The sequence below is a fragment of the Ursus americanus genome, chromosome 5, assembly GCF_024610735.1.
Source record: "Ursus americanus isolate L20-20 chromosome 5, mUrsAme1.1.p, whole genome shotgun sequence".
NCBI lineage: Eukaryota > Metazoa > Chordata > Mammalia > Carnivora > Ursidae > Ursus > Ursus americanus.
Window position 1 is genome coordinate 42,582,507 of NC_142131.1, and position 13,035 is coordinate 42,595,541.

General features: G+C 37.2%; 1 protein-coding gene across 13 annotated transcripts in view; it reads left to right on the forward strand.

Moving 5' to 3' along the window:
- PDE4D (phosphodiesterase 4D) overlaps positions 1-13,035 on the forward strand; it is a 1,386,129-nt gene that overhangs the window by 832,682 nt on the left and 540,412 nt on the right. For 2 of the 13 annotated variants that reach the window (XM_087861886.1, XM_045795048.2), the window contains exon 1: positions 1-6,684. This exon is cut by the window's left edge and continues 23,124 nt beyond it. The exons of 8 other annotated variants lie outside the window; for them this stretch is intronic. Coding sequence is in view for 2 of the 5 variants with exons in the window: in XM_045795048.2 (XP_045651004.1) it covers positions 6,638-6,684 (47 nt within the window). In the remaining 3 variants the exon portion in view is untranslated. 3 more of the 13 variants (XM_087861891.1, XM_045795045.2, XM_087861887.1) reach the window with 3 other exon arrangements.

A 13,035-nucleotide genomic window follows, 5' to 3' on the forward strand; every position in this document is an offset into this window, starting at 1 on the left:
AAACATTATCTCATTGGGTTTTTTTCTCCTATTTTTTTTTCCATTTAAATTTAAGTAAGTTACAGACCCAGTAAAGAGTCTATATTTTATTACATTTTCTAATGATTGAATTTAAAGTAGATGTGAACAGCATTTAAAAAGCTCTCTTCTCATTACATAGTATTTTTCTATAATTTACCTGAGTAAGTTAAAAATTACAATAGCCTATGAATTTGCTGTTATTTCTATGTTACAGGTAAGGGAATGGAGTCTCACAGAGGTTTAGTGAGTTGTTCAAAATTACACAAAAAGTAAAAGGCAAAACCCTGAAATTAAGGGCTCATGTTTTGAGACTCTAAGAATGCAAATTCAGCTTTTTCTTTTCAAAGTTTCTGTGGATTTTTTTCCACATTTGATTTTTGAATAATAAATATTAAGTGCTTTTTTTTGTATTCTAGCGTTAGGTATTCTACCACTTCCACTTTGGAAAATATTAAAAGTGAAATTTAGCAAGCATTCTAAATATTCCAGTTATGAAATGTATTGTGTTTAATGATATGAGATTTTTTTTTCCTGCAAATGTATTGATTTATCATTCAAACTGAGAAGGTGATGATTCAAAATGACTTGTGTTATCATGAAAATTTCTACCAAAGCTACTGTTGCTTTTAGGTGATCAAAAAAATAGGTGATTAGTGATTTTTTTTTTTCACTTTTCAATTAGTGGTTATAGCCTTGATTATAGAATATGTAGAAAGTGAATGTACTAACAACTTGCTGAAACATGACATAGTTCCCTCTGACTCTTAGCAGTCGAAACCGTGGCTTCATGAAGAGCTCCTCTTCTTTCAGTTATAAATGTACGGAAGTTATAAATGCCTTCAGACTTTTCTAGAACTTGCCAGAAGTGGGAAGTCTTCTCTATCCACATGGTCATTAGTTAACATTTACTGAGTGCCGACTATGTTTTTGGTGTTACAAATACATGGAGGAAGATGCTGTTTCTTTCCAGAGGGATTGGTTTTCTTTAAGAGTGGGGGAGAAAAATTTGTTCTTGAATGTCTGCTCTACTGGGAGGTAGGGGAATGTGCAGTCATCTTTCATCTCATTCTACATATTAGAGTGCCACTCTCACCTCTTTATTAATTATGTATATATATATATATATACACATACATATACACATACCTATGTAAGAAGTACACATAAATTTCATTTTTGTTGGAAATGTTTAAAAATATTATTTTTCTGACTTTAGGTGAAAAAGTCATATCCCCCAAGATAGCCAATGACTGTAGCTTCTCTTTTCTAAAATATAACATATTTATGCTACAAATATAGAAAATGTGCTTTAAAAAGTTTGTAGATGTGTTTGCATATGTACATATTTTTATACAAAATCAATATGTAGAACAGAGCAATCAGTTTTTTCATTTGACAACTACAAGACAAAAGTTCTCCAGCCTTTTGAAAATATGGGACACTTCCCTTAAAATATCTGAACTAATAATTAATATTCATAAAAGATTAACAAGAGATCACCTTTTAGATCCTTGTCATTTCATATCTAAATCTAGAGGAGCTTTTATTATGTAAGTTAATTAAAAAGGAGTCATCGATTTTAGCTATTGGTTATAGCAGAATGTGGCGGTGACAGAAAGATAACACCTTAACAACTGGAAATACCATTCCATTCTGAAAGTGAAACTCAGGGAAATCAGTGAGGTAAGTCATTACACCCTCCCTATCAGATAAGTGACTGAAGAGTTTAAGAAACACCCAAGTTCAGAAACTAGGGTGTGTCTATTATTCTGTGCTTGTGTTAGCATAAAGGTCTAACTTCATCGTTTGTATGACACTCATTGTGAGGGAAGCCTATCAGTTGAGGGGTTTTGAAGAAACTTCAATGGGGTCTTAAAACGGATAATACAAAGATAAGATTTTGCCTAGAAAGTGTTAATTTTGTATTCCTTCTGTTAGGTTTCTGTAAACATTTTTAAGAACCAGACTCCCTTTTTCAAACCAAACTTTGAAATAAAATAGGGAGAAGCAAAGGGGCTCTGGTTGAAACGTGGCCTCCCTTTGCCCTGCACTTGCCCTGCATTTGCAAAACCACAGGGCATCCAGAAATTGAGTTCAAAAACCATCACCCTTGCAAGCATCATCCCCTAGCCAGGGCAGAAGAGGATTTCAGTTATTGGAAAAGGGTATGGTGACACTAGCTAGTTAATACTTCTCTGGTTCTGAGCACACTAAACAATCTGTCATGAAAATGCTGGTTACAGTATTGTAGTTTACACTTTATCAATAAATTGACATTTTTTTATTTGTTCTTACATCAGCCTCATATGATGATGGTTAATGTGAGTCTGTCCCTGAAAGGCTGATTACTCTTGTGTTTGCTGTGGGATTAAGATTTAAAAGAAGAGAGAGGCAAAAACCAACCTTCGTGCCAGTAGAGCTAAGGCTGCACCGCGGCTGTAAGGATCTTAGCAAGTTTGTGTCAATCTATGATGCAAGCTAATAATTAGCACTCCTTTAGGGGGGTTGGGATCAGCAAGAACAGTAATCTTCTATGTATGTTCCTGGCATTTCTTAGAAGTTCCATGAAGGGATGACTACCTTTTAGTAGAAAAAACAGATTTGTATTACTCTAGTCTGTCAGTGTTATTCATCTTCGAGAATTTGTTTTTAAATTACAAACCTGTTCTGCTCAAATGTTGTTTCTTGAACACTACACATTTGTAAAATACTAAGTCTTGGGAAGTATCAGTTTGTAAAATACTAGTCCTAACTCTGAAGACCCTGTTTCCAATACACATGGAATAAAAAAATGTTAGAAATAAGCTATTACTATCCTCTAAGCAAGCCCATTCTTTTATATATATTGCCTTGAGTTTTCAAAATTCTCAATTTAGGATTGTTTATTAATGTGTAGTCTTGGTTCTCTGAACTGTGAAATAAATTACATTTTTTTTCTTTGTTATCCCTCAAGCAGAAATTTGGCTTTTCTACTGTTTATCATAGCTTCTCAGTTGTGTCCTTTCATTCTAATTTGTTATACCATATTCTAGAGAGTTGCATATATAAAAATAGAAATAAAAAGCCAAGTAAAGTCCACCTAACCATTCGGTTGAAATCTCCTTTTGGTTTAAATATATTTTAATTTTACATCTCCTTTAGTAATCTGCTGGGTAAATTGTATACGTTTCTTTACTTCTAAAGTGCTTTGCGTGTACGATTACCCACAAATGGGAATAAGTATAGAATGAACTGTGTTCATTCAACAGTTCACTGTTGAACTGTGTGGTAATTGAGAATTATTCGGAGATGTTTTGGGTATTCTATGGACCATAGGCATTTCTCTGGCATATGAACAGAGTAGAGTAGAATGGACTGAAAAAATAAAGAAATTTCAAATAAATAGTACTTAGTATAAGGAAAAATCAATTTCCACATCATTTTGCAAATATTTGTACTTACCCTTTTCCACGGAGACCTACTTTTTACATAGTGTGAGGGTAAGTATTGGTTTTGAAGTAAGTTAATGTTCACCATCATATCTTCCTCATCATCAAATAAAACACTGACCCATCAATCCGAATTCTCTTCCAGATCTGCTAACATGATGTGTGATAATGAAGAAATACTATCCTTTTGGAGACTCATCTCCAAAATTGGCACAATAAATGTCATACTCTCCTTAGCATTATTCTGTAAGGCTAAAGTAATACCTGTGAAAATAGTTATTTTCCAAAGCATTAACACTAATTCAGACTGGTATTATTCTTATTATAGAGACCCTAATAATATAGTGGTAATTCATGCAGGCTCTGGAGCCAAACTTTCTTGGTTCAAATCATGACTCTTACTAGATGTTTGACCTTAGTCATGCTACTTAATATCAAAGTGCCCCGATTTCCTCGTCTGTAGAATGGGACTAATAATGGTCCTTACCTAAGAGTGTTGTGAGGGTTAAATTGAGATAATAGCATAACATCCTTAGTACAGGCCCTGGGGCAAGGTGGGCATGAGAGGCATGGTAACTTTTCCTTGCTCTTAAGTAGTAATATTTAAATATGTCATATAATATCAAATATTGAATTACTCTCTGATGCTTGATTCCCAGCATTCAAAGCTTGTTAAAAATAATTCAGATGGACCTTTTCTGGTTCAGATCACAAATGACCTAATGGAAGAGTTTTATTCCCTTTAGAAAAAGGAGGTCATGAAGACACTGCATAGGCTACAGGAAATCCCCAAATATATTCTTAAGTTTCTTTCAAGCCGTCCTACCATCTGAACCTACAAGTTCGAATTGCTTTTAAAGCAATCATTCAGTTCTTCCTCATCCTGGGAATACTTCCATTAGGATCATCATTTGATCAATATGAAAATTTCCCAAATCATGGCAGTTTTCAAGACTAAATTTATACTTGGTTTTGATTTTGTGGGATATACCCTCGCTTCCCCCAATTCTGGGTAGTATTTTCTGTGATGACAGGGCCTCACCAGAGGAATCTTAACTGAAGATAATAGCATGACATATTAAATGTTGCCAATATTCCATTTAATATTAAGCAATTACATAACAGCTTTTTTAAATGCCTAAAACTGATACATTCATATTGAGTACGCTGCTACTTGTAAGGTCCATTCTCCTACTGATCTTCAACAAACACCATTTAAGTGCCAACCTACTATTACAAGAGTTTACTATTTTATTCTTGCTCCAAAATGGCATCAACAGTGATGGGGGGCTTTCAGGGGATTGTTGAACAGAATTTTTGCAACAAAGGGTAAGCTTGAGGAAATACAAAATATCAACTGTAGGCATTGCAATGTTTTATCTCAGCACTCCTCAAATCTACACACCCCCTAATCAAACAAGCAGCTTTATGGCATGCGCAATTGCAACTGAAGTATAACCGACTTCCGCAGAACTGGCTTCCACAGGATTTCCTGTCCAAAAATCACCGTGTGGTCATCTGTAGCTAAATGGTTACAAATCATTAAAGTTAGCAAGACACTCCTAGACCAATTTTTTTTTTTTTTCTTTTAAAGGAGACAAAGTGACCAAACGCTGTCATTTGCAAATTCTCTCGGGACTTCTTTTATTCCCATTCTTTGCCCTGGCTCAGAAGGGAAAAACAAAAACAGGCAAACAAAAACCCTCCCTTCGTAATATCTGTTTGTTCAAGGTGTCATTTCCCTGGGAGGTTATTTACAGGTTTCTTACTGCTTAGCTTGTCTTGCCTGGTAATTACTTACTGAAAGAAATCTGCTCTTTAGGGTGAGCTGTTCCTTTAACCCCTTTGGCTCACTCTTCCTTGGAGGCGAGCAAGGGCGTGCTGCAGTGTCTGGGAACCCACCTAGAGGGCCCCCTTGACGCCAGCACATCCCCTGTCAGGCAGCAGTCTCTGCAGCCGGAGCGGGCTGCTGCAGAGTTAATGTACAGTACCACGGAGCCTGCAAGTGTCCTGAGCTGCTCAGAGCCGGGCGGCACAGCCCAGGGCAGACAAGGCGGCTGCGACGATTCCAAAGGTTCTGCTGGAAATTCGGAGCTGGGAGACCCCAGCAGGAGCCTGTTGCCTTTGTGTTTTAAAAGCATGCAAGGTCTGTATAGCTTGGGCATGAGAATCTTTCAGAAGATGTCAGCGCATCAGAGTAAATGACACCTATTGGGGAATTGAATTTGGGGTGAGAGAGAGAAGAGAAAAGAAAGACAGCGGGGGAAGAAATTGTTAGACAACGTCTGACTTGCAGCCGTGAAATTCATTTTCTTTCCAAGGCAACATATGAAAAGCCCGCACATGGTCTTGATAACAAATTAAAGGGGTTTCTGCAGTGAAAGGATCAATAGCTTAGTCATTTTACTTAAGGAGAGCAGACAGCCTTATTATGGGGTTAGGCAGCAGAAATGAATTTCCTCATGACAGCACCTTCTGAAGTCATGATGGTAGCTAATGGTAATCCTGTCCTGCAAAGCAGAAATTGCTCCTTGCCTTCTTACTTTTACCATTGAAAACCAGCAATTCTGAGATTTGGGAAAGAAGTTGGCTTTGATTATACATGGTTTCTAGCCCCTCTGCCCAGGTCTTTGTCCGACGTGTCTCAGAAGGCAGCACTGCGTTAAAGTGACCACACATGAATATGTGCCTAAGAAAGAAGAAAAAGCAATATTCATTTCTAAAGGACAGCATGGCAAAGCAACCTGAAGTTTTCCATTTCCCTTCTAACACTTCTTTAACAAGGATAACAAGAAACTGTCTTTTGACTCCGTTTTTCCCACATTCCAGAGTCCTTCCTGAGAGGATGCATTAATTTACACTCTAGGCAGTTGGATTTTACCAGGACAATATTCGCCACCATTTAGGATTAGCGACTGAACTGGTTATTTTAGTGTGTTGACTAACTAGTGAAACCTAAATGGATGGACCCATACTTGCAGTGCTCTGTGATATTTCTTTTTCCAAATCCTGGAAGGGCTTTTGTTGTTGCTGTTTGTTTTTTGGGGGGGATTTTTTTGGAATTCAATACTTGTTGCAATAATTGCCCATGATAGCTGCTCAAACAGGAAAGTTGGAATTCATCTATGAAAATCACTACATGTAACATATGAGACAAGGAAAATATTAATGTCAGAAGATCTGCAAACATGATGCACGTGAATAATTTCCCCTTTAGAAGGCATTCCTGGATATGGTGAGTAATCAATACCCCCCTTCAGTTTGTAAAACTCAGAATTATAAAATTCCATGACAGGTGCCAGAGGTCAATTTTTTTCTTGACCAAGAATATGGGTATCAAGTGAGGATGAAATGTGAAATATGTTTAAAACCTAATGTTGTCTGAGAAAGTAATGGTTATGCAATAACAAAATACTTGTTAGTATAAAAGCATCCCAAAATAAGAATTCCAATATGAGGACATTTACAATTGCTAACATTTCATAGAGAAAAAAAAAACCAATAATTTTGAGAATGGCAGGTATTTAATTAATAAATAAAAGAAAAAGGGAGGTTTGATTTTTTTTTTCTTTTCTGTTTTATTTGAAAATTCCCTGGGGAAGGACACACATGTATTTCTGACATCTAATGTCTAATGTCAACTTGCTTGCCCTTAGGTCTTTTTGAATTTCCAAAAGAAGGTTAGGGGAAAACTTAGAATGTTGACTCAGTTTTAAAATAATACTGAGATGTGTTGGTGCTTCACATTTAAGGAATTTAACTATTTAGAAGTTAAGTAACTATATATATTCTAATATAACTATGTAGAAATACTTCCACTGGCAGGAGCCAATTTAATAGAATTCTAACACATACATGAAGTGTTCAGACTCTTAAAGAATTTGCTTAGTGCATTGATATTTTATTGTGTATTAAGGCTCAATGCAATTTATTAAGGTCCCAGGACATGTGACATCATGTACCATTTCTTATTAGAGTTTATGACTAAATGTGTATAGGAAATAATTGCTGATGGTATTATAAGGACAGAGCTCATTATTTTAAAACTGCTTGTTTTTGCCACACCTTTAGGGTTGACTACATTTAAATCTCATAGCAAAAACTTTGTCAATGCTTGATAAAGGCACATTTTAAGGTTTTGTGGCTACTAACATGGTTTGCTTTGGATACTGCAATGTGTCTGATTTTGAAAATGTATTTTCTAGGTAAATTTTTTGGCTGGTCTCAGGATAAGTCATAAATATCAAAATAGAGGTTTCTTAGGGTTTTACTAACTACTTTTATGACAGTGTTTCAAATGAAAGCTTCCTGGTATCTTAAGGCTCTGCCAAAATCATCTGCTGGTTTGTTATAGACGTTTGAGCTTGTTAGCAGAAAGTCAGTTGTAGAGAAGGGTGGGTAACATCCTCTGTCACTCTGGGAAGGTACTTATTTTCTATCACTACCAGATACATCCAGAACTGACACTGTGGCGTATCTTCCTTCTCTGTGTTCCAGAGCCACCGTCCCCAGTCTCGAGTGTGTTTGGGAGGGAGTCTGGGTGACATGCCTGCAAACCTTAATGGCCCCCTTCCAAGTGCATCACCAGAGTTCCCAACTCAGTGGGAGCTTTGGTTCTATGGCCTTACTGGGCCTGATGGTGAGGTTCTGGCATCAGAAATAAGGTCCTTGTCATTCTTATAGAATCAGTCAAATAAATAGTCTTTAACCCTAAGACAAGAAGGTCTTGGAAACAGTCCCTGACACATAGTAGGGATTTGCCAAATATTTTTTTTCTTCTATTCCTTTGCCTTTCTTCAAGGTTAATTTTGTAGCTATTACAATTTGTTTGGGGGGGGGAAATTACCATTCTCATTTCTAAAAAGTGTACCTTGCTATAAAGCAACAGTTTTGTTCTGCCTGAGCCCGGTTGTTTGGGTCCATTTGTTTATGTTGCTATAGGTAGGATGCAGGTACTCTTTGAATACCTAACATTATAACCACCTCGTATTTTGTTACGTTTACCTCACCTGTACTTTTAACAGGAAAGAAATGAGCTATTCAACTCTATAGTTTTTGAAAGAATGCAAATGTGCTTATTCATGCTCCTCTAGGTCTGTGATATATATGTTTGAAAGCTGTAGAGAGAAGTGGAGAGTCCTGGTGGTTTTCCTTTGTGCCTGAAGCTCGGTAACCCTTCATATACTTCACTGCTTCATGCGCCGACTTGTTATTGTGGTGGCCAAACTGAGCCAGTGTGGAGTGTGAGAGTTCTGTAGATCTACTCTTGCCTGGGCCCTTTAGAAGGATTCATTAATAAGCCATTGACCTCAAAGGAAGAAGGTGGTGTTTTTTTCCAGGTGACCCAATTAATGTTGTGCTTGGTTCTCAACTTGCCCGATTGTTGTTTTCCTCTTATTTATAACCTCACCTTTCAATACTGCAGTAAGAGATTCTAGCTCTTTGTTGACAGAAAACCTTCCTTCCCTTTGTCCTACTGTAGGAGTCCCTGTTGGATTGGGTTCCATGCTCATGAATTACTGTGCTGAGAAGAAAGGATTTGCCAAGTTGTTCTCCTTTTCATCTCCATGGGCTCTCTTTCCTCATTCTCACATGTAGGTCTGGTCCGGTCTTTTCTCTTCTCTTTTCTATTCTTCTCCTCCTCCTCTCCCTCCTCCTCCTCCTCTTCTTCTTAATTTTCTTTCTTTCTTTTTTTTTTTTTTTATTTCACAAAGGGACAGATCAGAAGTTGGCAACAGATCAATGCCAGGGACTAATAAACACTTTAAAGGAGATATGTGCTTTGGTTTGATGAACCCTGGCTCATCTCTAGGAAGGCTCTAACACCTTTGGATAGGTAGGACAAAGAGGTGTGTGCTGTTTTTCTCTCTGCTTTTTGAGGAGCAAGAAGGAGGGAAAATTGTTATCTAGAGTAGTCTTCAAACATTTATCAGAGGTAATGATTCAAGTAGAAGCCTGTGTATACTGCTTCCACTTGGACTCTCATCCTCTTGCCCTAGGGCTAGTGTGTTGAGAATTGAGCAATAGTATTACAAATTCATTGTTTATTGGTTACAAGTTAAAGTTAATAAGTGGTCTTTTTACTTGTCTTAATAGAACACTAACCCATAAGTGCTAAGAGAGTGGTATGAAGAATGTGCTTTTCTTCTTTAAAGATACATTCAAAATATTTGCTGGAGAATTTTATTGCAAAGGCTTCTTTCCATTACACTTGTTGACTTTTTTACTTCCAAGCCAAACAAAGATTAGGGTTTGCCTCACTAGGTGAGTAAGTACTATATAGCTCTTCTTATTTTTCATTCTGGCTGGTTGTGAGAATACAGTGATAATCTGGCAATTCAGGAATGGGTCTTCTTATATGTTTGGAAAAGGGGAAATGAAAGTCGACTTTCTAGGAATTTAAATTTCATTTAGTAGCAATTAAGAGGACTCTTCAGAAGCATCATGGCCTAGAATCATATTCAGGGGTCTAACAAGAATGACATAACATAGTATGCCGAGCATACGTATGTAGATTTTTGCCTAATGTAAAAGTATAACAACGTTGTGTAATCTGATTTATGAAGGTGCTATAGTTTTAGGCCAGAAACACCAGGACTGTGTTGAATGCAACTGAATTGTATACTTTTAAGGTTTAGGAAGGTGCTTTATTTAAATGCCTTTGCCTCCTTTTTATGATGGACTCAACTGCCTGTGAGAGAAGACAGTGGGAAACACAAGCCAAAGGCCCCTGCTACGGGAGGCTGCACAGTGCTGCTGTCAGCGGGCTCCTCTGAGGAAACCTGAGGAAGAGTTGGGATTAGTGACTGTAGATGGTGATTAACTCTTTTACTTATTTGATGCTTAGGATTTAATTTTTTAAGGGCTACATGTTTCAATTATTTTATCAAGCTTTCTTTATAGTGCTGAGAGGTGACTTCAATCAAGAGGCAAAATAGGATGATTATGGTAACTTGACTCCACAATGAGGCTTCTTTTCCCTTTTTCTAGCCACCCCCCATCCTTTTATTGATCTTGTCCTACTCCAGCAAGTCACCGTTTATTATTCTTCTGTAAACCAAGGGTTAAACTTGTGTACTGACCCATTCTGTTTTCCTTGGTCTAAATCCTTTATGGAATGAAAGAAGAGATAAATCAATATATCAACAATATCTTGTGCATACATGTATGTATATATATATAAATGTGTGTGTGTATGTGTATACACACATTTATATATATATGTATATTTCAACAGCAAACACAATGAATGAATAGTCAGAGAAAGGCAAACTGGCCTGCTTGCTAATGCAGGGATCATTCTTCTCATCCGGCCTCTTAGCCTCTCATCTTTTAACTTTTTCTTTCCTTCATTTATTGAAACTATAGAAACTCAGCCCGGTATTACATTTTCTAGAGTTTATGTTTTAGCCAATATAATAACCTCACTTGTCTTATGAGAATTTTAGCGAGTGGGAGAAACATTGAGTTCGATGACTATATGCAGTGAAGGACAAAATGCATGAAGTCTCACACAAGATAACGGAGGTCTGCTCATTTTAGTCAACCTAAAATTTTTGCCAGTGTTTGTCTGTCTTCTGATGGGATTTCAGGTCTTGCTGATCTCACTTCAGTACCATCTCTTCCCCTGAGTGACAAAACTACCCATAAATTCTGGAATACTAATACCAAATTCTCAGATTGTTCCTGAATTCCTGTTACGTCCAAATACAATTTATGGCCAGTAGAATTTAGGTAGAGATCATAATTATACAAACTCATCTTGTTCACAAATCCACTGGGCTTGATCAAAAAGTCAGCCATTGTTTAAGACAGAAATTCAGGTTTAGATATAATACAGCGAAGATTTTCCTTTAGATGAAATATTGATCCTATTAAACATAAAATTTTTCTCTATTTTTCTATTTTATTCTCTTGTATTGCTTCTAACTGTATTCTCCTTAGTTCCTGTTAGCAATATCTTATACTTTTAAAATAAAAATAAGTTATTTTTTGTAAAAGTTGATTATGGAATGTATGATAGAGGACTAAAGTGGTCATCAGTTATATCAGCATGCCCACAACTTACGGAAATTAAATGTAATTTTTAGTCTAAGGAGACTTAGTAAAATAGTGCTCTTTAAACTGCTGACAGGTTACATCCTCAATGGGCTAAGTGGGTGGTCCATGTCAGAAAGGTTTTAGACAATGCCTACAAAAGAAAGAAAGGAAGAAAATATTCTCCATCATGTGAAAATAATTAGCTATGAATTTGGGGTTTTATTGCTTATGTTAAATTCTTCACTTCCCACCCACCCCCTCCTTGTTTTTGTATCCCTTTTAGCCATTGCTGAGTTACTTCCACTAATGTTTAGGTATCTGGGTTCAGAGAAAAATAGGCAAGTAAAGGAAAAGGAAAACCGTTCAGAATTCTGAGAGGAAGAATACCCCAAGGAGGGAACCTGACAACCAGTTTCTCACTTGCTGTAGGTTAAAACTAACTTCCTTCCTTCATCCATTCCTTCATCTCTTCCTTCTTTCCTTTCCTTTCCTTTCCCTTCCTTTCCTTTCCCTTCCTTTCCCTTTCCCTTCTCCTTCCTTCCTTCCTTCCACAGTATCCAGTATCCACACTTCGCCTCGTCCTCTTCTCCTTTGATCACACCCCACAAATATGAATGCTTATCAATACCCTGTCTAGCTGTAGCATCATTGCCATCATTTTTACAATAGCTCCAAATGCCTCCAAGCCATAAATTAACTGCTGACCCTGTTTATCACTCGATGGACTCTTGTTTCCAGTTGTTAGAGAAACGTATTTAAGATGAAATATTTCAACTAGAAATTATATTTGTGTGTAGTTGTGGGATATGTATTTGGTTTCAAGGATGGATAATCAAGAGTCTATACCGTCAGATTATTGGCTGGTGAAAAACAAAACAAAAAAAACGCCTCAGGTTTCTAACTCTAAATTCTGGTGTTAATGATTTCTGTGACCTTGGGAAGGCTCTGTGAGCTCTTCACCAACTGTTGAAAATGAGTGCAGTAGGTATTTCCCTGTTTCCTGTCGAGGAGTAGGCTATTAAAGAAACTCTCATAGCACATGGGGAATAATAATTTATTAGACTGCTAGACCATGGCATGCTGAAACCTCTTGAGAGAACTTCTTAAAATATAGGTACCAAATGTCACCATTGGCTGCTTCATAGAAGAGGTGAACACTGACTGAACACCATTCCCCAGCCCCCCACTCCTGCGCATGCCTGCTGGTTTCACACAAATGCATCATTTAATGGCAACAGTAACTTTTAGAGGTGGGTCTGATTTGAATCCCTGTTTGCAGATGAGGAAAGAAAGGCTCAAAGAAGGTGAATAACCTGCCCAAGGTCCCATTTCTATAACTTAGGGTTGCTGACCCACTCAAAACCAGGTCCGACCTCATTTTAAAACCCAGTGTGTTTATATCACCATATGTTGTTCTGTGGCAGATGCCTTAGCACTCTTGTCTGTGGACCTGGAAAATAGACTAGCAGGAAGAGCAGAGAAAAGAAGCAGTTTCACAGTGTTAGTTAGCAAGTTGGGTAAGTACATGGGATGCCTGGCGAATGTC